At 56.1% G+C, this 24,197-nt stretch overlaps 8 protein-coding genes across 8 annotated transcripts; 3 read left to right on the top strand and 5 right to left on the bottom strand.

Moving 5' to 3' along the window:
• The first annotated feature begins 816 nt into the window (after nucleotides 1-816).
• B0H64DRAFT_160739 (uncharacterized protein) lies at nucleotides 817-4,249 on the top strand. Its single transcript, XM_062798593.1, has 3 exons — nucleotides 817-3,155; nucleotides 3,211-3,650; nucleotides 3,707-4,249. Exons 1-3 carry the CDS (start codon nucleotides 1,078-1,080, stop codon nucleotides 3,961-3,963), a joined length of 2,775 nt encoding a protein of 924 aa, XP_062659508.1. The 5' UTR covers nucleotides 817-1,077; the 3' UTR covers nucleotides 3,964-4,249.
• Nucleotides 4,250-4,966: 717 nt separating this feature from the next.
• B0H64DRAFT_397050 (MBOAT, membrane-bound O-acyltransferase family-domain-containing protein) lies at nucleotides 4,967-7,437 on the bottom strand. The gene is made up of 5 exons (XM_062803847.1): nucleotides 7,130-7,437; nucleotides 7,020-7,064; nucleotides 6,827-6,926; nucleotides 5,740-6,761; nucleotides 4,967-5,687 (listed from the first exon to the last, which is right to left on the bottom strand). The coding sequence occupies exons 1-5, from the start codon at nucleotides 7,149-7,151 to the stop codon at nucleotides 5,233-5,235; spliced, it is 1,644 nt and encodes a 547-aa protein (XP_062659507.1). The 5' UTR covers nucleotides 7,152-7,437; the 3' UTR covers nucleotides 4,967-5,232.
• Nucleotides 7,438-7,631: 194 nt separating this feature from the next.
• On the bottom strand, nucleotides 7,632-9,363 carry B0H64DRAFT_160686 (uncharacterized protein). The gene is made up of 3 exons (XM_062798591.1): nucleotides 8,865-9,363; nucleotides 8,518-8,804; nucleotides 7,632-8,440 (listed from the first exon to the last, which is right to left on the bottom strand). The coding sequence occupies exons 1-3, from the start codon at nucleotides 9,140-9,142 to the stop codon at nucleotides 7,749-7,751; spliced, it is 1,257 nt and encodes a 418-aa protein (XP_062659506.1). The 5' UTR covers nucleotides 9,143-9,363; the 3' UTR covers nucleotides 7,632-7,748.
• A 664-nt stretch (nucleotides 9,364-10,027) lies between these two features.
• On the bottom strand, nucleotides 10,028-10,961 carry B0H64DRAFT_160703 (uncharacterized protein). Its single transcript, XM_062798592.1, has 2 exons — nucleotides 10,728-10,961; nucleotides 10,028-10,646 (listed from the first exon to the last, which is right to left on the bottom strand). Exons 1-2 carry the CDS (start codon nucleotides 10,760-10,762, stop codon nucleotides 10,061-10,063), a joined length of 621 nt encoding a protein of 206 aa, XP_062659505.1. The 5' UTR covers nucleotides 10,763-10,961; the 3' UTR covers nucleotides 10,028-10,060.
• B0H64DRAFT_160683 (uncharacterized protein) lies at nucleotides 10,833-12,589 on the bottom strand. Its single transcript, XM_062798590.1, has 2 exons — nucleotides 12,484-12,589; nucleotides 10,833-12,385 (listed from the first exon to the last, which is right to left on the bottom strand). The coding sequence occupies exons 1-2, from the start codon at nucleotides 12,519-12,521 to the stop codon at nucleotides 11,161-11,163; spliced, it is 1,263 nt and encodes a 420-aa protein (XP_062659504.1). The 5' UTR covers nucleotides 12,522-12,589; the 3' UTR covers nucleotides 10,833-11,160.
• Nucleotides 12,590-12,774: 185 nt separating this feature from the next.
• B0H64DRAFT_474863 (Sec1-like protein) lies at nucleotides 12,775-14,832 on the top strand (the record flags this gene model as incomplete). Its single annotated transcript, XM_062808072.1, has 2 exons — nucleotides 12,775-14,151; nucleotides 14,215-14,832. The coding sequence occupies exons 1-2, from the start codon at nucleotides 13,012-13,014 to the stop codon at nucleotides 14,827-14,829; spliced, it is 1,755 nt and encodes a 584-aa protein (XP_062659503.1). The 5' UTR covers nucleotides 12,775-13,011.
• A 123-nt stretch (nucleotides 14,833-14,955) lies between these two features.
• B0H64DRAFT_160655 (uncharacterized protein) lies at nucleotides 14,956-16,886 on the bottom strand. The gene is made up of 4 exons (XM_062798589.1): nucleotides 16,529-16,886; nucleotides 16,390-16,465; nucleotides 16,179-16,315; nucleotides 14,956-16,124 (listed from the first exon to the last, which is right to left on the bottom strand). The coding sequence occupies exons 1-4, from the start codon at nucleotides 16,666-16,668 to the stop codon at nucleotides 15,083-15,085; spliced, it is 1,395 nt and encodes a 464-aa protein (XP_062659502.1). The 5' UTR covers nucleotides 16,669-16,886; the 3' UTR covers nucleotides 14,956-15,082.
• Nucleotides 16,887-17,903: 1,017 nt separating this feature from the next.
• B0H64DRAFT_160624 (uncharacterized protein) lies at nucleotides 17,904-23,762 on the top strand. Its single transcript, XM_062798588.1, has 3 exons — nucleotides 17,904-18,016; nucleotides 18,161-22,716; nucleotides 22,930-23,762. Exons 2-3 carry the CDS (start codon nucleotides 18,177-18,179, stop codon nucleotides 23,598-23,600), a joined length of 5,211 nt encoding a protein of 1,736 aa, XP_062659501.1. The 5' UTR covers nucleotides 17,904-18,016; nucleotides 18,161-18,176; the 3' UTR covers nucleotides 23,601-23,762.
• Nucleotides 23,763-24,197: the final 435 nt, after the last annotated feature.

Below are 24,197 nucleotides of genomic sequence, written 5' to 3'. Positions count from 1 at the left end.
GGGGAACAAGGGCAAAGATCTCTGGATCCAGGCTGTTCTGGAAAGGGTGGGAAGACGCTAACCCGCGGGGTGCTGGCGCTGTGCCCAAAGCAGCAAGTGTCCAGGGCCTAAACGGTTCGCGCTAACGCAACTTGCTCGGAGCCTGCCTATCGCAGCTCGACGCGAAATTAAACTTCCAGCCTCGTCCTTGAGCGTTGCACCAGCCAACCGACGCCCGTTTTCTCCGGTTTTCTCTGGCTCTCAACGACGGAGACACTGGGGGACTGCTCCTTTTGCTGTGCAGGCGGTGGCATGCGCTGTCCCGCACTGGCCAATGGGTCATCCTGGGTTGTTTGGTGCACGCTTGCGGGAATATTTACAAACCTGGAAATGCTTCCAGACCTTTTCTCCGAACACTCCACGTCTGATTTCCTTTCAATCTCTTCGCCCGAAGGCGAAAACATCAAACGAGCAACTACATTAGTGTAGGTTGCTGGCTGAGATAGGCGCCCAAGACTTCCGTCTGCCGTCTGCCGCCCGACCGTCCGTTTTTTCGGGTTTTGCTTTGCATTCATTGGATCCCAATGCTTTGCCAGACGCTCGTCTTCTCTCCCGCCTCAATGCTCAATTGATATTTGCCTTGGTCATCCACCACATCCCACCTTCGAGTCTGTCTTTAACCTCAACCGTGGTTTTTTTTTTCATTTCTTCGGCGCACTCTTTTGCCGCCTCGTTATCTGCCTGCCCAGGTACCTGCTTGATAACTTAATTTTTATTTTTGCTCCGTGCAGCTACGCATCGATCACCATCTCTGGCTCGCGACTTCGAAATCGCACATCAAGCAACGGCAGACGCTCCCTACTTATTATACCGGCATCCGACATCCGATCGAACCGAATCATTTTCTCCGCAAAACGACTTTCCATCCTGCCCCGCTTCAGACGACACTCGCCTAGGTCGCTTGACTTGCTTCTGATCACTAGCGCGTATGACACGGATATGGAACAGATCTGACTACCGCCCAGCTTGTTGTAGTGTGGGAGCGGAATTCGACGGATCATTAGCCTCCCGGCCCCGACCGCCAACCGTCTCAGAGCCATGTCGGCGCCATCAGCCCGACATGGCCGAACACAATCACTTCAGGAGCGATCCAATTCGCAAACTAACAAACCGGGTATCCGCCTCGTCCCGTACTCCCCGCCCCGGCTCGACCCCGAGGACCGGGCGCCAAGCCAGGCGTCATCCCGAGAGAATCGCAGCTCAGGACATTTCAACGACCAGGCCAGTAGCAATGCTTCTCACTCGAGGCGGACGAGCTGGAGAGATGAGGTGACAGAAGGCCAGGGGTCCGCATTGTCGTCGCCCACGGCCCGGCGTTCCTCATTGGCGAGATCCAGGGATGAGAGGGTTTCAGGGGTGAAACCTCTGGGCAGCCCCTCGACCCTGGGCCCCGCTGGGCCAACCGCACCGACGCTGAGGTCACCATCTGAAGTCTCAGCTAATACTGCAGACTTTAATGCACCCGCGCCGAGGCGCTCCCGCGCAGAATCATCTCCCTCACCAGCCACTGCTCACTCCCGGCGCTCACGGTCCGACTCGCGTCGAGGCACCTTGCGACTCGCCGTCCACCCCAACGGAACCTTCTCGCTCGTGCCCGAAGAGCCGCAATCCGACGTCTCTGATAGCGCCGCTGATAGCACCGCCGAGAGCACCACCGAAAGCCTAACATCGCCTCACCCGTCGTACACCTCCAGGACACCGAGCGCCCAGGACTGCCCTTCGACTGACACGTGGAGCGAACGACGTGCGAGTACCCCGTTAACAGGCGCGAGCACCGTGGTACTCGACCAGAGCTTTTCTGAGCACCGACACTCCACACCATCGTCCCGTGCTTCTTCGTCCACTCAGTTAGCTGAGGATCCTAGTTCTTCGTCCCCTTGGAACTACCGCTTGGTCGGTGGCCTCCGGAAGGTACCTTCAACCCCCGACAATAAGGGGAAACAACCGGTGTACAGTTCATCGACGTCGTCGTCCGAGACGCAGCTCGCCCCGCTCCCGGAAACTTCCTCCCCCCGCGACGAAAAGGAAGAAGGCACACCTACGCGGACCGTGGTGCGGAAAACATCATTCGCATCCGGCGTATCCAACCAAACGATCCAGACCGTTTCCGAAGCGACAAATTACAAGGTGTATGGCCCTGGATCCGTTGCGCAAGAGTCCAGAGATAGCCTTGCCTTCAACTCTGCAACCCCCTCCAACTGGGAAGTCTTGGCCCAATCCTCACCTGCTCCAGCGTTTCCGAGCAGACCGACCACCGCTTCTCACGGCGGTGACGAGAACTACGTATTACACGGCGCTCCATCCGTGTCCCCGTCCTCGTCCCTCGTTACCGTCGCCAAAAAGCCTCGCCCGGTGTACTCTCAGGAGAGCTTGGTTGTTGCACCTTTAAGGCCAGCGAAAAAGACGTCGTACGAGAGATTTGGCTACTACAAACAACGGTCCCGTGAGACTCTCCGGTCCCGCACCGGATCTGTCCAGTCGCTCAAGAGCTTGTCATCCATTATCACCAACCAAGATCCCACCCAGGCGTTGTTGACAGGGCCCGTGGTACTCAACCTCGGTACATCGTCGAACCAACGCTTCCCATGGTCGATTCCTGAGAGGTCATCGTCCAGTTCTTCCAATCCCCAGGTCATCACCCTCCGGCCGCCGGGCCCAATGCTGCAGTCCCAGCCTCATCAATGGAGCTCCCAGCTATCCACAGTCATGTCCGAGAGCGAGGGGGGTAGCGATCCCGCGCGCTCCGTCTCGCCCCTCTCAGAGGGAAGCGGAGGGCACCGTCGGCGCCGCAGCAGCACTGGCTGGGTGAGCTCCATGCACAGCCGCCAATTGGCAAGTATATCGTCATCCATGGCTGGACAACTCGACGAGGCCGCAACCACGTCGGCCAGCGACTCGCTTGAGAGGCCGCTCCCAAGCCACGCGAGAGCGGGGCCTTCACAGATCCGCATGGTACGAGACCAAGACGAGCACGGGGATGGATTGGCGGATTTGGAACACAGACCATCAAAGACAGGACTGGCCGCGCTTTTCGCCAACGGCGCGAGCTGGAATCTGCATTCGAACTCGAGCTCTCGGGCCAACAGCTTCAACTCGACAATCCCAGCCTGGGCTAGGTAAGTCACAGCAACCTCGTTCCCGTTTTGGTGTGGTGCTGACATGCGCTTCCAGGGTTTACTACGGCTCTGGCGAACGACGGTTCCTTGGCCGGCGCCCGTCTTTCCTGACCATGTCCGACAGTGGAGATAGCCGACCGCCCAGCTCGGGCATGCTCGGCAGCGAGTCCCCGAATACCGACAACTTCCCCCAGGCCATCTTCAGCCCACGGAGGCGGGCGAGAGAAGTTCAACCGAACACGGGTCAACAACGCTCTCCCGATCAGGCCTCCATGGAAATCTCGCCAGCCCCCCAGGGTCACAACTACCACGTCTTTAGGACGCTCAAGCAAAAGACGTCCAGCATTTGGTCTCCACATCTCCAGACGGATCGTCGGGCGACCCGATACAGCGTCTGGGATCCGCCGAGCGTGAGCTGGTCAGCCGACAGCGGTATTCTCGGCAGAAGGAACGCCCAGGTGTTGCTGTTTATTGTTGGGTTTATTTTCCCTCTGGGTACGTTCTGTTATTAACAATTCCCACGCTTATTTGTATGCTAACGTCGTCTCTAGCTTGGATGGTTGCCGCCATCCTTCCGTTGCCCCCCAACCCGAAGCTTCAAATGCTCGACGTCGAGAGCGGCGAGAACAAGTACACCTCCACCCACCCCGCCTTCCGATACCAGAAATATGCCGTCGACGAAACCAAATATGAGAGCGCTAGATGGTGGCGTAACCTTAATAGGGGGATGTCCATCATCGGCCTTCTCATCATCGGCGCTGTCGTCGCGTTAGCAATCATCGGTGTCCGGCAGGGTTGGGGCCATTAAATCCAGGGATCGACCTCGACCACAGCCATCAATGTTCGCCTCGCGCCGCCCGCGCTTCCTATCACGTCCACCTCCCACACCCACAATCCAACACCTTGCACACCTTGCACCCCAGTATATATATACACCCACATGCCTCCCACGGAGCACGACCTTTACGAACGGAACACATTCCACGAACGGAGCGAAGGAGGATTTTCGTTTTCCAGCGCCTGAACGGTTTCTTACATCGGATATTCTCTCCCTCACTGCACACATCGCATCATCAGCGTCAGCGACACACAATAGACTCTTGCAACGAGCTCAGTCCCCCCCGCAGGGGGTATCACGAATTCAGCGACCGCTTGTCGCACACATTTTCTCTTCAGTTTCTCAAGACCCTACGCCATTGGCCAACCCTCTGGCTGGCTACGATGGGCATGTCATGTCAATAATAACGACATCTCTTTTTCACGCTTTCGTTTCTCAATTACTGTATTACCACCATCACTATCACTCTTATTATCTTGCCCCCCTTCTCTCTCGAACTAGAGACAAGAGGGGGGGTTGGACGGAGAGGGAACGTCTTTGATTATTGTAGGAGGGGGGGAAACTTGCGAGAAGATACCCCGTTTGTCGTCGCTGTTTTATGTCTATTTCTCTTGGGAGTCGGGCGGAGCTTTTTTGGTCTTTTTTGGGAGGGGGTTATTTTGCCGCACACAACACGCGCTTTGGTGTTGATGTTGTTCTCATGGTGTTCATGCTCGCCATCATTTCTTCTTTCTCTCGTCCTGGGTGGGATATCTGTCATGGTGGGGGATCTTCAAAAAGCGCCACATGATGATGATGATACACCTTTGCTTGCTAGAGCTTACGGCCCGTCGGCTTGAGAGCTCGGCTCTCACTGCTACACTTAGTGTTTAAACTAGTTTTGTTGAGCTACCTACCTACCTACTGCCTATCATACGGCAGTGGCGGTTTGTGTTGGATTACGAGAGGGACGCAACGTAATGCAAATACAATATTTATCTGCCAAAAGTCCGAATAATGGTATTAAATTCCGTCCATATATCTCCCTCAACGGCAACTACTCAGACACGCTGGTGTAATAATGTAAAATCCCAAATACTCCGATGCTCGGCCCTCGCTCAGCCGGCTGCTCTATATAGCAATGAAAGTTCCTGCATGTATGCTCCTACCTCTACTCGCCCTTTACCACCCCTACTTCAACACATCCATTGCTCTCTCATTCTGATACTCTCCCCCTTTTCTCCACCCATTAACCGCACTTCACTTCTTCTTCTCCGCCTCGAACGCCCGAATCTCGCTCATAGCATCATCAAACTCCTTCTCCAGATCCTGCGTGATGCCCATGACAGGCGCCTGCGAAGCCAAGCTTTCCGAGCTAGTCGACCGGCTAAGCTTGCCGTCGCGGCCCTTGCCAGCATTCCCGTTCGCGCCGACCCCAGCCTTGGCGTTCCTCTTCCCAATTTCCTTCTTCAGGTACGCTGTAGCCGGCGACGCGAAGAACACCATCGTGGTCGCGGTGCCGATGATGGCGTAGAGGTAGACGCGCGACCACGCCATCCAGGAGTCCGAGAAGGAGAGGAGGAGGAAGGGGGCGACGGCGAAGGAGAAGGTGAGCTGGGTGGTGAGCCAGGAGGCGACGTCATATATTTTCTTGGACGGGAGCCCGGCGCCCGTTTTGGGGTCGACGAAGAAGGGTCGGACGTTTCGGCGTATGTCTACCAAATGTTTTAGTGCAACGAATCACAAGAAAGCGGCAGTAAAACGTACTCTTGGCTGTTGTCTGGATGAACGAAGCCAGAACAAAGGTGAGATAGTAACCGGGGTAGAAGCCATGCCAGAAGGCAGACGTGGTAAATGTGGCCAAGCTGGCGCGGAAGCCAGGTTTCTTGCCCCGCGGGGTCACGCGCAGGTAGATGTAGTTCCGCAGCCACTTGTTGGTGTTGATGTTCCAAGATTCGAGGTAGCCCCGAGTGTTCTGTGCGAATTCGACACCCCACGGGTCGATGTTCTGGAGGCGATCCCACGAGACCTTACCAGTGACAGGATCCACGCCATTGTACCCCAGTCCAGCGAGGATGCAGGCGCCTTCGGATAGTGTCCATACACCGTAGTACTTGGTGCGTGCGGTGAAACCGACCATGTGTAAGACGAACAACCGACGAAGGAATCCATACTCCAGGTAGCTGTCTTGAAGCAGAACAGTGTGATCAAAGTAGGCGGACAGCTGGAGAAACATGAAAATCCACACCAGGCTAGAAGCGAGCTTCAGCATGGCTGGCGTACCGCTGCGGGGGATCTTGCGCTTGCGCCTAGTGGGCGGCTTTTTGGCTGGATCCACGTGGGCCGGTACCTCGAACATGCTCGTATCGAGCCAACGGCGGTACTCGGCGAAGTCAAAGGCTGGGCCGGTTAGCAAGCTGGGGAAGAAAAAGACGAAGCCGGCATAGTCGAGAAGGTCCGGTAACTCGGTTAGGCGGCGGTCCTTCTGCAAGTCGGATAACTCGGCCTCGGGAAGCAAGCCGTCTGCCACGTTCCAGCAAAAGGCGCTCAGCTTCATGACCAGAACCATCTGAGCACCCGTGATGTCCACAGAGCGCGGGCTGTTGGCGGCCTGGCGAGCGATATGGTTGACGCTCATGTGGCCCATCAGAAAGACGAAGCCGGCCCATGGCATATAGCGGGAGCCGCGTAAAAACTTGGCAATAGCGTAGGCGCCACCCGCCGATATGAGCATCGTTTGGAGGCCATCCCAGAGATCGAACAGGCCGACAAGGAAGAAGATGGAGATTCTATGGTCGGGTGTTAACTAGTCATTTTCGCTTCCTGTTGCTTAGCCCTGACAAGTACGACGCACCCGAGTGAAAACAGATTCTTATAAGCGGGCCGGGCATCAGGAACCCGTTTCAGGAGGCCGGCGAGCGGGTAGGAAACGAGTATGGAGAAAATGAGTTTCACTGAAGGGCGATGGATGGGTTAGCCATGTCTTGAGTAACTCGGTCCATGTTCCAAAGTCCAAACAGAAAAGTCGGGGGAAAAGGGCATCGTACGCTCATCAGGACCAGCGCCGAGCGTATCGGCTACGTAAACGAATGCTAAGACGGGGAACAGCGTTAGTTGGGGCTTCCCAGTCAATGCGGGTATTTTTGTGTTTCCGTACGGGCGTGTATGAAGGGTATCATGGTTGCGACAGCAGTGGTTGCAAACTCGAAGTAAACTTCAGGATGTGCAGTTCGTGTGGTCGGTGTATTCACTCGATTCCATCACACCGCAAGGCAGCTTGAGCCTACGTAGCTTCTACTCGGGGAGGATGTTTCCCGACCGGATGATGAAGGGGAAAGGAATCGAAGAGGGCCGAAAAGTGAAAAGCAAACGGCGAGTTGAATGGCAAAAGGATTGAGTGCAGGTCTAGGCAGCTGCCTGACGTTATTTCATTGCATTTAGAAGGAAGGTACTCCTGACCACGACGCCAAATCGATGGCTTGAGAATTTGGCAGCTACGACCTGAAGCGTGACATCACCGTGCACGTGGTCTTGGCAGCTGGGGTGTTCGTCGCAGTTGGGAGAGACAGGGGCTATAAGTGGGCCCCTTAAGACTCTCTTGGGGGTTCACATGTGACATCTCACCGGGAGGAGAAAGAGTAGAAGAAAAAAAGAAGAAGAAAAGAAGAAGGAAGGGAAATATTCGAAGCTATTTTTAACGAACGAGATTAACTATAGAAATTAAGAGAGATCTAGTTAAATGCAAACTAGTCTTCCGAGACTACCCAACTACCAAATTAGGTTCCTTGAAAAAGCCTGTTAAACTCATCCGACTCCAGGTCCAGCGATGGATCCATGGTGTTCGTAATTGCCATTAAGTCCGGCTCGTTCTCCAAATCCGCCGGGTAGTCAACGGTGCCTGGAACAAGCTCAGAACCCAGAGCGCGCTCCTTCTCACATTGCTGCATTATCTCAAGTTCCCATTTCTGGAACACCGAATCTGTGTTATCTCCGTCCTTGACTAGGTACAACGGCGTTTGCGGCCTCTGGTCCGCGTACTCAAAGAAGCCACTGGTCTCCGAGTAGGCTGTCGTGCCGTCGAACGTGAAGGGAGGGAGCCCGGTGACAGCAGTGGTGTCCGACGGGGCCATCGACTCCATGCCCAAGATGGGTATGATGGATGCCTCGTCGGCCGCATCGTCGGCCGAGAACGGACAGCGGAAGTCTCCGGGGTAGCTGGGGCCACGCGGCCATTCTTCGAAAAGCATGGCACTATGCCCGCCAGGTTGTGGTTGGCTAAGATCGACCGGTGCGGGTTCGAATCCGACTACTTCATCTCCCCTGTCCGCCGCTTGTGCCTCGGGGCTGGCCTGTCTCCGTCTCGAACCACGCGGCTTGCAGTCTGGCGAAGAACTCGCTTGACGCTTTCCTCGCGGTACTGGAGAATGAGACGCTGGCGGCTGGAAACTGCTCCCTGGGGATTTCGGCACTGGGCAAGTAAACACGTGTTAGCGAGCCGCCCAAAACGTGACTCCGGCCATATGCCAGATATGTTTGTCCACTCACTTGCGTCAGGTATTGGCTCTCCGGGGTAGATGATCCCATATATGTGTTCCCAACGGTGCTCCACCAGACTTTTACCATCCTTGGGCGCACCTGCGGTTTTTTTCCAGTTCTGCACACTGAACAACACGTCGCTGGGAAGCAGGGTAGGATATGCTTCCTTTTGCTCCGTCGTCAACGTTCTCGGCTGGCATGTCTCAGAGTGCATATTCCAAGTTATCCCCCCCTGTAAAGCCCTCATGCAAGTAAGGCAAAATGACTCCGGGGAGTGGACGCGGTTGATATGCTCCCTGCCATAACGCCATTGTTAGAGAATCCCCAGCGTGCGATGGTGAAGTTGGCTCTCTTACATCAGTTTTGATAGGCCTTTATACGTCGCGCCTGGTTTACACTTCTTCGTGACCTTGGCATACCGTGCCGGCTGGCCGGCGCAAACCGGACAGAAAAGACAGTGGTCCGAGTCCTTGAGCTTGCGGTCGGGCACCCGCTTCCCTCCGACTGTTCGGGCGGGGTTACGGTTGGGGGCAGACGGCTCCGTTAGAGCAACCCCCCCGTCTCCTCGTCCCGGATTCTCCGAGGACAATTGGGTCAACAGCGGCGGCTGGTCATAATAACCATGGCTGGCCATTGGTCATTCACCGCAAGTGTGCGAGACCTAGCCTTCGGCTGAGTCGGCCCGTCACCGGATCCCCGATGATAAGATCTTGTCAGGGGAGTGCGAGCCCGAGTCTTGTGATGATGTTCTGGATTCTCCGTTTTGAACGTTTCGTATGATACTCCGTCACCAACGCCGGTGTTGTTGTTTGAGGCTCGCCGAAACAGCCAGGGGGGTCACTATATGCTCTTTGGATGAGACAGAGCGCAGTCGTATCGTTCTCAGGGTCGTCGACACGGAAGCGCAGGATGGGATATGTCTCCCCTCCAACCTTTTGCCGCGAGTGTCAGCAGCTTGTTCCTCCATCACCCTGATTCATCGCTTGTGAGAGCCGACGGTGACCCTATCAGTAGTGACGTACCTTGCCGGGCGCTTCAGCGTAAATAGATGATGACATAGAACCAGATAACACCGAACCAGATAACACCGAGTAAGCTATCACAGCTACCACTTGTGGCGTAGTGCTAGACAGAATACTCGGGCGCTCGCAGGGGTTCTCGGCTTCATGCCAGGAAAAGAGGAGAAAACAAGGGGACATGTTGTGTGGTGTTGGCGGGTCGGGCATAAAGCCTTCGAAAACACCATGGCTTGTGGCAGGGGTCGTGGAAACGTCGCCGCGATACAAAATACCTTAGTTAGAGCCGGGAGCCACCCCAATTGGGCTTCGTTACTCGCTGCCCGATTGACACGGTGGAAGCCGGCCAGACCTACACCGCCGCACCATATCACTCCTTTTCTGGTTCACCGCGATTGCAAAATGCCCAAGGGACAGCAACGGGCCGAGACAAACGAGACGGTCACAATATCGCCGCGATACTTGCAATGAACCCAAATGATCGTAGCGATAACACGTTCTGCAGTGGCTGCCTCTGTTAGACTAAGACGGCACTCTCACACCTGGCTTCGTGCCCGGGCGCGACGCACATGCAGTTGAGGTGCAACAAGGCTCGAACCCCTGAATGATGGCTGAAGGAGGAGATCGCCCAGCCTTGACCTCGGGAGACACAAGCGACGCAACCTGCTGCCAGCACCCGTGCCAGCGCAGCCCAACCCGGAACACCCGTGTTGAGGCTGACGCTTTGTTAAGCGAGACACAACCCAAGCCTGGCCGACGGACGGCGGTGGATTCGGCGTCGGGCTCGGCGATGTTGTCTTCTCCAAGCTGGAGCACGAGGTGGCTTTGGCGGCGGCGTTCCTCCGTTCCGGCATTGTTCCCGGCACTATGCCGTTTGGGGAGCAGCGCTTGGATCTGAACACGCAAGACGGTTGTAGTGATTTTGAACACCAACAAGCTAGCCACGTTGTGTTTGGGAATGGTTGTGTTGCTGGCCACCATCGAAATAGAACTAGGGGCGAGCTTTGGGATCTCAAGTGTCCCAAATGGCCGGGTTCAGCTCTTTGCTGGAATCGTCGACGTGTTCGCGGGGTCCAGCGGCATCCTGCAGTGGGCCTCAAAGTGACGTGCGTTGGCTTTTTTCTAGAGCCTTGTAAGTGCTGTTTGGGGGGTTAGTGTGCAAGACTGAACGGTTGATGAGATCGGGAAGATGGACGACAGCACAGTAGATATAGACTTTTTCTCCCCAATGACCACATATGTTTTGTTTCGAAACTAGTTCACGATGGCGACTCGGGAGTGGTGAATGATGTCGCCAGACCCCCCCGTCTGTCGGAGGTCGAGGTAGCCAATGGCTCCCATAACCTGCAGCGGCACTAACCGACCCTGCTAAACCCCACGCGCCCGACGATTTGGTCAGGCCGTTCTGCCTGCATTTTGACGAGACGGTGCCCTGCCTAAATAACACTGGCCTTCCAGCCTGCCCTTGTAATTGTGAACTATGCTGATCCAAGTACGCGCAAAACTTGGCTCAGCCCAACCCTCACACAACACGGCGTTAAGGGGGAATGGTTAGGACTCTCAGCCCGTTTCCGTGCTGCCGCCGCGGACCGAGAGGCAATGGATTGAATGCTTTTCCGTTTAGCCGGCCACCATCTCATGTCGGAATGTCGAGGTCTGGCAATGAGCCGGGCATGGAGCCGGACGTAGAAAAGGAATCGTCGGTTTGTGGTCGCCGCCGGTATCTCAGTGATTCTTGTCCCCTATCAACTCGCGCATCCGCCTCAGCCTCAACCTCTCTCCGAGCCTCGGTTCGTATCTCTCTCCCAATTTCCATACCCCTTGTTTTGCTCATGGAGCGCTCTGCGTCGGCAATCGCCTCGTCGCCGCCGCGCGTGTTCTTTTTGCGCGGCCACATGCTGGGGAGAGCAATTTCTTGGAATCTCGGCTCAACACACCGCTCGTCAAACCAGCGATGGAGGCGCGACTCAACCAGCTGCGCGATCTTGGGTACGTCCTGTAACCTTGAGCGACTCCCCATCAAGCTGCGGATGGAAAAGTCCAGCCGATAGTCGTCAAGAAAGGTAAAGGTCATCTTCGTCGGCGTGTTCTCGGAGGGGTTGCTTGGGACAAAGGATATGGACAGGGTGCCACTGAACCGTACAACGGACACAGCTAGAGCCACGGGCAGAACCGCACTGAGCCGCTTCGGAAAGTTGAGAAGCAACTTCGTCTCAACGGCTAGGGTGATCAAATCACTGAGATCGACATCCATCCTTGCCTGCAGCCGAGCGCCTTCCCGCGTGGCCATGCTTGCGTCAAAGGCCTTACCCGACTGGAAGCTGAGGCCATCCTCATCTACGGGGATGATGCGGCAGTTGCTGAATATGGGAAAGTCCTCGCCCAGGCTCAGCTCGGTAACACGGATCTCGTCGACAAAGTCCGGACGCGAGGTACCGTTGAGCGCTTTCGTGAGTGAGGTGAGGATGGCGTCGTCATGCTGGGCGTCGCTGCGGAATTGGGCAATTGTCTGAGCTACCAACACGTTGAACCAATCCAAGCTCTCTGGCTGGTGGCTGTCCACCTTGTAGTACGTCTTGTCGAGGATCGAGCCGATGGTCAGAGGTGGAGGGCTCGGGCGTAGGATGCTAGACTTCTTCTTATTAAGGGTGGGGTGTTGGCCTGCTTGTCGGGTGTTCGTCTCCCTCAGGCTCAAGAGCGACTTCTTGTGGGCGAGTGTTCGTGAGCGACGCTCGGCGGCGCGAATTGATGCGGTAATCTCGGGCGAGGGGGGGTCTCCAAAGATGAAGAACTTGATGAAAGCGGCGAGCAAAAGAACTATGGATATCTGGCCGAGCATGAAGCCCTGGGTGAAGGAGAGACTGACCCCAAGAGAGAAACCCATCGTTAGCGATTTGCGACTGGTGGTGTCCCCGACCTAGAAGCAGAGTAGGAACAATTCAGCGGGATTATAACTCACGTCGGCTCGGAATTAGCTGGACAAGCATCCCGCGCCATCTTGCCTGAAATAGACCGGATTGGCGACGGGTTTGCATTGTGTTGTTCAAGAGTGTGGTGACGTTGTAGGAGTGGAGCAGAGAACCCTGGAAAGAATCCAAAACAGAGCCCAGAACAGCAACTGAGCTCTTGGGGCCGCTTATCTTATCAACATCCAGCACCCCGGAGCCCTGCAGCGCTGCAGCAGACCCCTGGAAAATGTCTTGGCAGGCAGCCGCAGGGAACGTCAACTCAGCAACAACGCCCCAATAGCCTTCGGGCAGTTGTTCGTGCATTCATCAAAGACAACAACCGGGTATTTCCTTTCGTCAACACTGAACACAGCCAAGGAGCTTGCTAGCTCTAGACTCGCCGACTCCCCACTCGATGCGAATCAATATGTGGTCCCGCTTTTCGAGCAATTCTTAGGAAACCTACATTACGATCCCGGCGATTTCCTTGACTGAACGGGTCTATTCGTATATTACACTACCTGATCACTCTCATCAAAATGGATGTGGTGCAAGCATCGACGGGTTACGTCACCAAGATGGTGTCGGCCGGCGAGAGCGCAACGGGGGCGCCGTCGGCCAAAATGAAGATCTTGCTGCTGGACAGGGAGACGTTACCTTTTATCTCGACGGCCGTTACTCAGTCCGCGTTACTCAACCACGAGGTTTATCTCATGGACCGCCTCGATAATCCCACCCGCGAGAAGATGCGTCATCTTCGTTGTCTATGCTTCGTGAGGCCACACCCCGACTCTATCGGTCTACTTATCGATGAACTGCGAGAACCCAAGTACGGGGAATACCATCTGTTCTTTAGCAATGTCGTCAAAAAGTCAACCCTGGAGCGTCTAGCCGAAGCGGACGACCACGAGGTGGTCAAGTTGATTCAGGAGTACTTCCTCGACTATTCCGTCATCAACCCGGATTTGTTCTCGCTCAATATGTCTTTGCCTATGCATCGGCTGTGGAGTGGCAACCCAGACACGTGGAACACGGATTCCCTCCAACGAGCTACCGACGGCGTCATCGCCGTCCTCCTCAGCCTCAAGAAGAAACCCCTGATTAGGTACCAGAAAACCAGCCCCCTCGCGAAGAAACTCGCTTCCGAAGTCCGGTATTACATCAACCAGGAAGACCAACTATTCGATTTTCGCAAAGTCGATACACCCCCTGTTCTTTTGGTCCTTGACCGGAGAGACGACCCTATCACGCCCCTGCTCATGCAGTGGACATACCAGGCTATGGTTCACCAGCTACTCGGGATCAACAACGGCCGGGTCGACCTCAGTGACGTTCCGGAGATCCGGCCAGAGCTCAAGGAGATTGTCCTCTCACAGGACCAAGACCCATTCTTCAAGAAGAACATGTATCTCAACTTTGGCGATCTAGGGAGCAACATCAAGGACTATGTCGAGCAATACCAACACAAAACCAAAAACAATGCCGACATCGAATCAATAGCCGATATGAAGCGCTTCATTGAGGAGTACCCCGAGTTCAGAAAACTCTCGGGGAATGTCACCAAACACGTCACACTCGTCTCCGAGCTCAGCAGGCGAGTCGGCACAGACAACCTCTTGGAAGTCAGCGAGCTTGAGCAGAGCGTAGCTTGCAACGACAACCACGCAGCCGACCTCAGGGTAAGTTGGGCGCAACCCCCTCCCCCCATACTCGGCGCACGCCGTACTGACCACTCCCCGCAGAACATCCAAAACCAAATCCAGATCCCCTCCGTCACGCCCGAAAGCAAAGTCGCCCTCGTCGCCCTCTACGCCCTGCGCTACGCGAAGCACCCCTCCAACGCGCTGCCCATGCTGGTCGACCTGCTCACCGCCGCGGGCGGCGTCCCGGCCCGCAAGGCCGCCCTGGTCACCCACCTGCTCACCTACCACCACTCGCTGCAGCAGTCGGCCGCGTCCGGGTCGGGCATCACCGACCTGTTCGAGTCGGCCGGCCTCTTCAGCGGCGCCGGCTCGCGCTTCAAGGGCCTCAAGGGCGTCGAGAACGTCTATACCCAGCACTCCCCCCTGCTCGAGATGACGCTGCAGCAGCTCGTCAAGGGCAAGCTGCGCGAGTCGCAGTTCCCGTTTGTTGAGGGTGGTGGGGCGACGAGGGATAAGCCGCAGGATGTGGTGGTGTTTATTGTGGGCGGGGCGACGTATGAGGAGGCTAAGATGGTGGCGGGGATCAATGCGTCGACTCCGGGCGTTAGGGTGGTGTTGGGCGGCACGACGGTGCATAATACGGCGACGTTTTTGGAGGAGGTGGAGGATGCCGTGGGGGGTTGGCCTGAGGTTGGGGCGGGGAGGAGGCGTTGAGGGGCGGTGGGATTGTGAGGGAGCGGTGGAGGTTGATGTGATCGGTCTAGAGATGCGTTGTTGTTGTTGTTGTTGTTGTTGTCAGTTTTTGCCCGCGTGGAGGGTTCTCGAAATCGATGGTTGTCAGTTGCAGGAAGCAGAATATGCAGGCGTACGGTCTAGACTCTCAATTTCAAACAGCCAACAACCCCCCTATGCACCTCTAACCACCCAACTCTATCACTACACCCCACCCCCATCTCGACAACTCACTTTACACTAACCGACAAGAATCCATGCACCCAAACCCGGCTGCCACACCCCCCTCCTCGCTCTGATCCCCCTTCGTCCGCAACAAATACCCACTCTCCTCATTATGCAACAACGCCCCCGTCCCCTGGTCCCACAGACACGTCCCATACACCCCCAACTCACAAATCACCCCGCCATGCTCCAGCTTCCCATTCCGCAGAATCGTATTCACCACCGGCGGCGGCGTGATGAGCTCCATCAGGATATACGACCCCCAATGCTCCTCCGGCGTGGCACCTAGCTGCTTCGGAATAGCAGCGCGGTAGAAATTATTCCCGCCGCCCTCGCGCTGCGGCTTCACCACATACCTCAAACACGCCTGCGCATCGGTCGCCAGCCGCCGCGCCGCCTGGCCCGCCGCCGTCGTGTCCAGCGGGTAGATGTTGGTGAAGGTGCGCCAGAGCGCCGCGTAGCCGGCCTCGTCGCCGGCGGCCACGAAGCGCCGCAGCGCGGAGGGGGTCGACGAGACGGCTTCGGGCGTGGCGAGGACCTGCTGGACCTTCTTCATGCCTGCGAGCTGCGTGAGGATCGTCGGGCACTTGATCGCGGCGGATCGCTCCAGCTGGTGGCGCGCTTCCCAGGCGGCGGGGGACGGGTAGTCGCTCGGGCCGTAGCCGGCGCGGAGGTAGGCGACGGCGACTTCGAAGGTGAGGGCGGGGTTGTGCGGGGGGTGGTAGAGGAGCTGGCGGCCTGGGGAGGACGGGGCGAGGGTGGTGTGGGTGAGGATTTGGGAGAAGGGGAGGCGGAAGACGGGGATGGGGTGGTCCGGGTCGGAGGAGGATTGGACGGCGTATTCGAGGTGGCGCTGGTCGAAGATGTTGCGCTCGCCGTCTTGTGTGAGGAAGAGGACGCAGGTTTGGTTGCCGAGGGCGGATTTGCCGTACGCGCGGAAGGCAGCTGCTAGGCCGGCGGCGAGGCCCTCTGCGCTGTTGTTGGCGGGGAGGTTGACGGAGGACCGCGGTACTGGGTCTTTTAAGAGGGGATACTCGACTCTAGCGAGATGCCTAGGGGGGTTGTTAGAAAGGGGAGTTCCAATTCAAGGGGCCTGGGGGTCATACTGGTGAAGCAGGGAAGTTTGCGCCGAGAGCCCCCCAAACGAAGAGGCAATGGTGTTGAACTCAACCTGTTTAATTTGGAGGTTGTCGCCGTCTTGATGGACCATGTAGTCGGACCGGAAGAGACCGAGAGCAAGGTTCTAGGTGGCAGATTGTGAGTCACGGCTAGACATAGGTGAGAGCATGTGAGCTTAGGAGACAAGACACTTCTTACTTGGACGTAACCCTCCTCCTTCACTCGCAAGTGGATCTTCCATAATTCGGCAATAAATTCATCACCGCTAGCAACCCTGCCATCACCGTTAGAGGTGAACGTTGTGATAAAGCCTCGATAACACTCCTAGGCAACCCACTCCTGTACAAGGCCACTGAGATACTCCTCATCCTGGCTGATGCGGGCGTAGAGCTCGTTGTACTTGGTTTGGATGGCCTTGGCCTCCTGGAAGCAGCTTTTGGGAAATGGACTTGGAAAGAGGGTGACCGGAGCACTCATGGCCAGAATCCCCTCGGAATCGTTTTCCACAATTGCGGGTGGAGGCCGGACGGCTAAACCGTTGGCGATGGTCCAGTCCTTTATGGCCTGCGCCAATCGGTCTTTTTCAAGAGCATTTCTAAAGTAGGAGGGTAGGAACCCCCAGTTAGAGAAGACATGATGCTGTTATCGTTGGGTTGGTTTGAGTATCGGCTATGGCGTCGGCTATGGCGTTGGGAATTAAAAAGAAACGGGAGTCAGGTAGGGTTGTCTTCATCCAGAACTTAAACCGGAAGGTTTCATGCGCTGTAAACATTTGTTCCCGAGAGCTCCTCAAACATCCGGGCGGTTCTGGGGGTGCTTACAAAGCCGGAATCGGCCTGATTTGCAAAATTCACCCGATATTTCTGGCCGAGGACTGCACAAACGGGACCTCTCGTTAACTGCCAAGAAATGAGCTTGGTTGAGGACGGTAAACTTGATATACGATTTCCTCTCACCCCTAGGACTTCCTAAATGGAAGTGTCTCAAACCGAGATTCGTTTTTGGTGCCCCGCGCTTGCACTTTCCTTTATCTTATCGGGCACGATTGCACAGTGCGCTAAAATCATGGTGGATGCTTTGGCTACCTTTGATGGTCGGCGGCCCTGCCTCAATCACCTGCGATTGTATGTGCCTCTCAAAACGTTGGCAAATTCAAGAGGGTATGAATAGACATTCATGACTATTGGCTGGCGTTTAAGGCACATTACCTATTACGGTTGACAACTTGAATAGGTATAATGCATTACGATAGCTGGGTTCCTCAAGCTCTCTCTACTTCCCAATCTTTCGCAACAGGGTACAGTCTGATATAGATATACACACTGTCTGACAGGTCGTTCGTCAAGGCCGGCCAGCAGCTGAACCCCCTCGACGCGCCGAACCAAACGCGACCTCTCTCGGTTGCCCACCAACTGATGAGGCCCGCCAACTTGGTCCAACACCGGCATTCACCACCACAGTTCTCAAACTTCTTCTTTCTACCTACTCATTAGTCAACCATACAATATTTACCTCTAGAAGCACTGCGCGGGTTCAGTCGGGTGCTGGTATCAATTTAAGCGGCTTTTCTCCTTTTTGCTAGCGACACCGAATATTCGTTTTCGCTTGACCAGCAGGATTACCGACTGACGACCTCCCATCTCAACTGTCTCTCCCAGAGATCGAGCATTGAATGAACCCTATCTGGATCCCGGTGTGAATAAGGAGCCGACAGCCTGACAATTGCCCAAAGACCGGATTCGTTTATGGTTGCATGCATGAGAATTGCATGAGAACCGCAAGAGTCGATCTCACCTCTTTTTTCTCTCTAGCCTCTTTTATGCCAGTAAGTACCCAACCCTCACCAAGCATGATTTCGTATCTCCACCTCCAGATCAAGGTCCACCATTCAGGTCGGGCATATTTTTACAACTTCGACCTCACCATACTTGGCCTACACTTTGTTTACTAACTCGACTCACACTTAAAGAAACTTGGTTGCCAAGATGGCAGGGGAGGACCAGAGCGACCCCTTGCTCTGGGATGAGGATCGAGTGGTGCAAGAACTCTGCACCGCAAATCGGTCCTGGACATCACCCTCCGCCAAGCGACTCCCGGATCCCGCCGCACTCGAACTAAAACTTCGTGAATGCGGCGTTGATGGAGAGTCCCTTCTCACATACGAGGACGAATTTGGGTACGACCAGTTGTGGCGCTACCTTGGTGTCAAAAAGCTGCCTCACCAGCTTGCGCTCAAGGACGCTATCAAGCAACTCAGAAGGCGCAGCGAGGGATACCGAGCATGGAAGGCTGAGCAGCTGGCTAATAGCCAGTTGCATGCCGACCAAGATAACCCCCCGCCCATCAAATTCGAACCATACAAGCCAGCTGAACTCGAGCATGCCGCTGGGCCCGAGCCTGTGTCTGGCTCGGCCGCCGATCAAGCCGATGCTGGGCTGGCATTCCCAAGCACTTACCCCGGTGTTTTGTCCCCGACACTCTCGGCATCTGCCGGCCCCGACTTACCGGTAGTATCTTCCCACGTATTAGGGGTCCGCCAGTCTAACCAGGAGGTATTGGAAGAACCGCCAAGTAAGAAGAGAAGGATTGCGCCCATAAGTGTCTCCGCCGAGACCACGGGTAACAACGCCTTTTCCGTCATCCCAACCGAAGGCGATCTATTTCTGGACAACACGATAGATACCACGCTGCAAATAGGCGATTCTTCTGCCTTCCTGGGCGCCGGCGTTTTGCGGCGCGCTCAGCTCCTCGAGCCCCAAATGGAGGATCTGACAGCCTCACCCAAGTATCCGTTCGCATTCATGCAGAGGCAGCTTCCTCCGGGACGCCGCATCCAGGTCTCGGGAGTCATGAAGCGGTTTCTACGAACCAATTTCGCCGACAATCTTCAGGAGAGCGGTGAGGAGGATGAGGAGGAGTCGGAAATCGGACAATCTGATGACGAACAGAGCGTCGACTCGGAGACCTGGCGCGAGTACCAACAGGAGGAGGCGGAGCGTGCGGCGATGGAAGCGCGTAGAGAATGCCCCAAGGACAGGCTTCTCAGCAAAGAGGAGGTGGTCGAGGCGGTCAGCATTGCAATACAAGAGCTGGAGTCCCAGTGGGTGGCTGAAAAGAAGCCCAAATACGATTTGAAGGCTTGGAAGACATGGCAGGATGCCCGCCGGAACCCCGACCGCATGGCTTTTATCGACTTGGCGAAGAAGGAGATGGACCACTTCGTAAGCCGTATCGCGCGCTACTCTAAGCACATTATCAACCAGCCGTGGACTGTTGGAAATGACGTTCAGAAGAAAGCGTCTGGCTACTTGGAAGCGAGCGTTTTCGACAAGAAACACAAGGCCTGGCTGATTGATGTGGTTGAGAGCCCACTCCAACCACCACGACCGTCGACCCTCCCTCGTCCGGCGCCCAGACGAGCGAAGCAAACGATCGTCAATGACGACGAGGAGGTGTTAACAAGCGATTCGGATGACATGGATGCGTTCATCGAATATGATGATAATGCCATTCCGCTTGTCAATGACGATATGGACATCGATCCGGAGCCGCTTCAGGACGAGGCTGCTGCCCAAGCCAGTTCCGTTCGCAGTGTTTCTGCCACTCCCGATGGCAGGGCTGGGGCCGGTTTTTCTCCGGCGAAAACGACACCGAGCGAGCAACCCAACGATGGCCCAGCTCCGGAGCCTCTTACCCCCCGGAAGATCAAAGTCGAGAAGGCTTTGGTGCCGGCAACTCCCCGTCACACCGAGATTTCGGCCAGGGAGGTCATAGTGATCGACTCGTCCCCCGCGTCACCGGTCGAACAGCTCGACCAAGTTCCGGGTCTCGACGACTTTGAGAGTCTCGAGAAGATCAGAGAGGCCGGGCTTGATCATTGGGAAAAGGCCAAAGATGCTGAACGGCTTGTCGTGGCGGTGGTGTCTGAGTGGTCGCGAGAGAGAATCGCGAAAGTGTACTGGGGGGTAAAAAACAGGGACCATACCGATATATGGGCCAAGTACATGGCGCCAACACTTGAGGCTCCCGAAGACCCCAGTTTAGCCACGACCGACTTGGTGGCGTTCTGTCTATGTCGTGCTTTCGATGCTTTCGTCACTATATCTGCTAGAAGGATCACCTTGCTGACGTTGAGGCTTTCGACGCGCAACAAGTTGAAACGTTTGGGAGACTCGTTTGCTGGCTTCTGCGCATTCTTCAAAAAGATCCTTCCACTATTGTTGGAATTGCCCCCCGAGACGCCGACTCGGATCGTGCTCAAGACACCCCAGAGAGGGGGCCCAAGCACTCCAACGCCATCGAGAAGAACTCGGGAGCCCACGGACGGCCCCAGCACAACCGAGGGGTCCTCGTCGGATGACATGCCGGCACCGTCGACTAAGAAGCGACGGCGGCGCAAACGACGGGATGCGGATGCCCGGGATCTTCGGATGGGGAACGTGAAGCGCAACGAAGAGCTTGCGCGGCGCACCCACGAGCTGCGCGAGAGACTTGCCCAGCAGGGTTCGGTTTCTAGCAAGCATGCCCGTCTCATTGTCAACGAGACCAAGGAGTCGGACGACCAGGCACTGATATATATCAATGACCATATCGGGAGCAGGATTAAAGACCACCAAATCGACGGAGTTCGGTTCATGTGGGACCAGGTCGTCGTCGACTCGAGCGTCCGCCAAGGTTGCTTGCTTGCGCACACCATGGGCTTGGGAAAGACGATGCAGGTGATCACCCTTTTGGTAGTCGTTGCCGAGTCATCCGCGTCGCCGGACGAGTCCGTACGCTCCCAGATCCCCGAGAGTCTGCGGGAGTCCAGGACGTTGATCCTATGCCCCCCGAGCTTGGTGGACAATTGGCAAGATGAGATCCGCATGTGGGCACCCGATGAGGTGCTGGGCCCGGTGCACAGGCTAGAATCGGCATCTTCCCCGTCTGCGCGCACGGCGCTGATCCGAACTTGGGTTGCGTCTGGCGGGGTGCTCATTCTCGGCTACACCATGTTCACCATCCTTGTCCAGGGAGATGCGGACATGGCCAAACTGTTGCATGAGACACCCAACCTCGTCATCGGTGATGAGGCCCACTACATGAAGAACCCAGCATCCCAGAGACACCAAGCCACTGCCCAGTTCAAGACTATGAACCGCATCGCCATGACGGGCTCGCCTCTCACGAACAATGTCATGGATTACTACGCCATGATCAGTTGGGTAGCCCCCAATTATCTAGCCGACATTGGCGAGTTCAGGGACAGATTCTCGAATCCGATAAGGGAAGGACTGTATGTGGACAGCGAGCCTTACAAGAAGAGAAAGGCGCGGCGGATGCTCCATGTTTTGAAAGAGACGGTGGGCCCCAAAGTGCATCGGCGAGACATCGAGGTCCTCCTGAACGAGCTCCCCAAGAAGAAGGAGTTTATCATCACCCTTCCTTTGACCAAGGTCCAGACGCGGTCGTACAAGACGTATATTGAGTGCGTGATAGATCCCAGCAGGGAGCTGGTAACCGGTCAAGCGAGGGCATGGAGTCTCGTCGCTACACTCGGCCTTGTCCTCGCCCACCCCATCATTTTCAAGACCGTGGTAGAAACCCAAAAGGCCGGCAAAGCCAAGTCATCCAAGCCAGGAAAGCCCGAAGACAATGAGGAGATGCCGAGGGACATACCACAGGACGTGCTGAGCCAGATGCTTACCACCGTATCCTTGCGCGAGATTGAAGATTACACTCTCTCCAACAAGATTGTCGTCCTCCTACGGATCTTGGACGAGTGCAGGAAAGTGGGAGACAAGGTCCTGGTGTTTTCGCAGAGCATCCCGACTCTGGATTATATCGAGAATATCTTCAAGCGGAAGAGGGTGGTATATAAACGGCTGGATGGCAATACACCCATGCCTACACGGCAAGACTCAGTCAAGAAGTTCAACACGGATTCCGAGTCCCAAGTTTACTTGGTTTCGACCAAGGCTGGGGGTGTCGGGCTCAACATCTACGGCGCGAACAGGGTCATCATTTTTGACTTCAAGTACACTCCGACCGACGAGCAGCAAGCGATTGGCAGGGCTTACCGTCTCGGCCAGACCAAGCCGGTCTACGTCTACTGGCTGACCATTGGCGGCACATTCGAGGACACCATCCACAACAATGCCGTCTTCAAAACTCAGCTAGCCTCGCGCGTGGTGGACAAGAAGAATCCGGACCCATGGTCGACACAGTTCAACAATTATTTCAAGATGCCGAGGGAGGTAGACCAGGAGGACCTGTCTGGGTCTTTCGGCCAAGACAAAGTCCTGGATTCGCTTCTCCGGGATGAGCAGATAAGCAAGCTGGTCCGGAAGATCACGTCCACCGAAACCTTTGAACGGGAAGAGGCGTATGAACTCACACCGGAAGAAAAGCTCCAAGCCGAAAAAGACATCGAGATGGAACGACTTCGATCTCGGAACCCGGAGGAGTTCAGGCGTCGGGAGCACGAGCGGTCATTTCGATCCCCGCTGCCGTCGTTCGGCCTGTACCAACCTTACCCCACCGACGGTGAGTCTCTACCAGCATCTCAGGGTGCGGGAACCCCGAGCAAGACAGTCCTGAGGATCAAAGTGCCAGAGCATATGAGGGATGGACACAAATCAGGGCCACCAGCTCCTCCTCTTCTTTCTGGGACTGCACCTTGCGACCGCGCGCCACCGTCTTTTCGGGCAGATGGCGACTCTACCCAGCAGCAAATACTGACCCTGACTTCTGATGTAGCTCCATCTGGCCAAGCCGTCCCGCCCACACCCCAACCCACGACTTTCATAGCTCCAGCACTCATTCAGCCACCGCCAGCCCAGGGCGAGCCAGCCATAGCGCAAGCCATCCCGACACCAAGCCTGACCACCATAAACAACACCCCGACGCAGGAGCCCACGCCTGTGCCCCAGCCTGTGCCCCAACCAATTCTCGCGACGGGAACGCACTTCAAAGTCCCACACACCCCGCCGCCAGCAGGAGAAACCGCAGCGAACGGGTCATCGAGCTTGACCAACCCCGATACCCCGTCCACGGCCGTAGAGGTCTCGGGCTCGGACTTTCCAGACTTGTTGGCCGCCCATAGCGCCTTGTGTCGAGAAGGCCGCCACGCGCGGCACCACCCGGTCGACCTGATCAACAGGATCAAGAGCGTGTGGAGCCGGAGCAAAATCGAGCAGCTGCCGATGATGGACAAGATTCAGAACGTCAAGAAATGCACACGCAACGCGCGATTCGCCGAAGCGATGCTCTCCGGGTATATGGAGCCCGAACAACTTGCGTCCATGACGCGGCTGGAGATGGAGGAGGTATCGGCCGCACTGAACGGCCTGGCTGAGGGCGAGTTCAAACAGCGAGTTTGGACGACCAAAGCCGATCTCAACGTATGCATCGGCGCCAAGACAACATGACGCGCTTTTTTTTTTTTTTCTCTTCGACAACAGGCCACTAACATGTGAGCGCGACAGCAAATGCGAGCGGACCTGACGACGAAGGCGGGAATGGAGAGGCGGCGCACAGGAGAGCTGGGAGGAGAAGGGAAGGAGGGGACTAACCGAAAGGTCCTGCGGTTTCTCGGGTCTGGACCGGAACCGGAGGACCCTGCCACCCCGCAGGGCCGCCGCCGGGCGGCGAACCCGGGAGATTCAGCCGACTCTCCGCAGGTTATTGACTGAGGGAAGTATTTGCGGATCTTGCATTTTTCAGCACGGCTATTTCCTTCTTTTGAGATACCCTCACATTTGCTTCCTAGCACACGGCGTTTTGGCAAGCAGGGCACCTGGGGATTCGGGGAGGCAGGGCACTTGGGGTTCGGGGAACAGGGAACGGAGAAGGAGAGCAGGCGGGAGACAATCGGCATTGGCGCGCGTCGTTTTTATTGGGGGTTTGCTAGACGTTGTGTTGGACGAGCACATACACAAATAATAACGAGAGAGCCACGCGGTAAACATTAAATCCGCTTCTACATCCTCGGCAAAGAGTTAGGGCATCGAGCGGGTGATTCGAGC

The sequence above is a fragment of the Chaetomium fimeti genome, assembly GCF_033439085.1.
Source record: "Chaetomium fimeti strain CBS 168.71 chromosome Unknown B0H64scaffold_4, whole genome shotgun sequence".
NCBI classification, from domain to species: domain Eukaryota; kingdom Fungi; phylum Ascomycota; class Sordariomycetes; order Sordariales; family Chaetomiaceae; genus Chaetomium; species Chaetomium fimeti.
Note: the sequence above shows the minus strand (reverse complement) of the source record. Positions and strands in the feature narration are given on the sequence as shown.

Coding starts and splice junctions, on each gene's coding strand:
- B0H64DRAFT_160739 (XM_062798593.1), top strand. CDS start 1,078: ATGTCGGCGCCATCAGCCCGACATGGCCGAACACAATCACTTCAGGAG. Junction 3,156..3,210: donor ACAATCCCAGCCTGGGCTAG/GTAAGTCACAGC, acceptor ATGCGCTTCCAG/GGTTTACTACGGCTCTGGCG. Junction 3,651..3,706: donor TGGGTTTATTTTCCCTCTGG/GTACGTTCTGTT, acceptor CGTCGTCTCTAG/CTTGGATGGTTGCCGCCATC.
- B0H64DRAFT_397050 (XM_062803847.1), bottom strand. CDS start 7,151: ATGATACCCTTCATACACGCCC. Junction 7,065..7,129: donor GATACCCTTCATACACGCCC/GTACGGAAACAC, acceptor TCCCCGTCTTAG/CATTCGTTTACGTAGCCGAT. Junction 6,927..7,019: donor CGGCGCTGGTCCTGATGAGC/GTACGATGCCCT, acceptor ATCGCCCTTCAG/TGAAACTCATTTTCTCCATA.
- B0H64DRAFT_160686 (XM_062798591.1), bottom strand. CDS start 9,142: ATGGCCAGCCATGGTTATTATGACCAGCCGCCGCTGTTGACCCAATTG. Junction 8,805..8,864: donor AAAGGCCTATCAAAACTGAT/GTAAGAGAGCCA, acceptor GCGTTATGGCAG/GGAGCATATCAACCGCGTCC. Junction 8,441..8,517: donor AGAGCCAATACCTGACGCAA/GTGAGTGGACAA, acceptor TTACTTGCCCAG/TGCCGAAATCCCCAGGGAGC.
- B0H64DRAFT_160703 (XM_062798592.1), bottom strand. CDS start 10,762: ATGTGGTCATTGGGGAGAAAAAGTCTATATCTACT. Junction 10,647..10,727: donor AGAAAAAGTCTATATCTACT/GTGCTGTCGTCC, acceptor ACAAGGCTCTAG/AAAAAAGCCAACGCACGTCA.
- B0H64DRAFT_160683 (XM_062798590.1), bottom strand. CDS start 12,521: ATGGCGCGGGATGCTTGTCCAGCTAATTCCGAGCCGAC. Junction 12,386..12,483: donor CCAGCTAATTCCGAGCCGAC/GTGAGTTATAAT, acceptor TCTTGGGGTCAG/TCTCTCCTTCACCCAGGGCT.
- B0H64DRAFT_160655 (XM_062798589.1), bottom strand. CDS start 16,668: ATGAGTGCTCCGGTCACCCTCTTTCCAAGTCCATTTCCCAAAAGCTGC. Junction 16,466..16,528: donor CTCAGTGGCCTTGTACAGGA/GTGGGTTGCCTA, acceptor CGGTGATGGCAG/GGTTGCTAGCGGTGATGAAT. Junction 16,125..16,178: donor CAAACTTCCCTGCTTCACCA/GTATGACCCCCA, acceptor CAACCCCCCTAG/GCATCTCGCTAGAGTCGAGT.
- B0H64DRAFT_160624 (XM_062798588.1), top strand. CDS start 18,177: ATGGCAGGGGAGGACCAGAGCGACCCCTTGCTCTGGGATGAGGATCGA. Junction 22,717..22,929: donor CCAACCTTACCCCACCGACG/GTGAGTCTCTAC, acceptor CTTCTGATGTAG/CTCCATCTGGCCAAGCCGTC.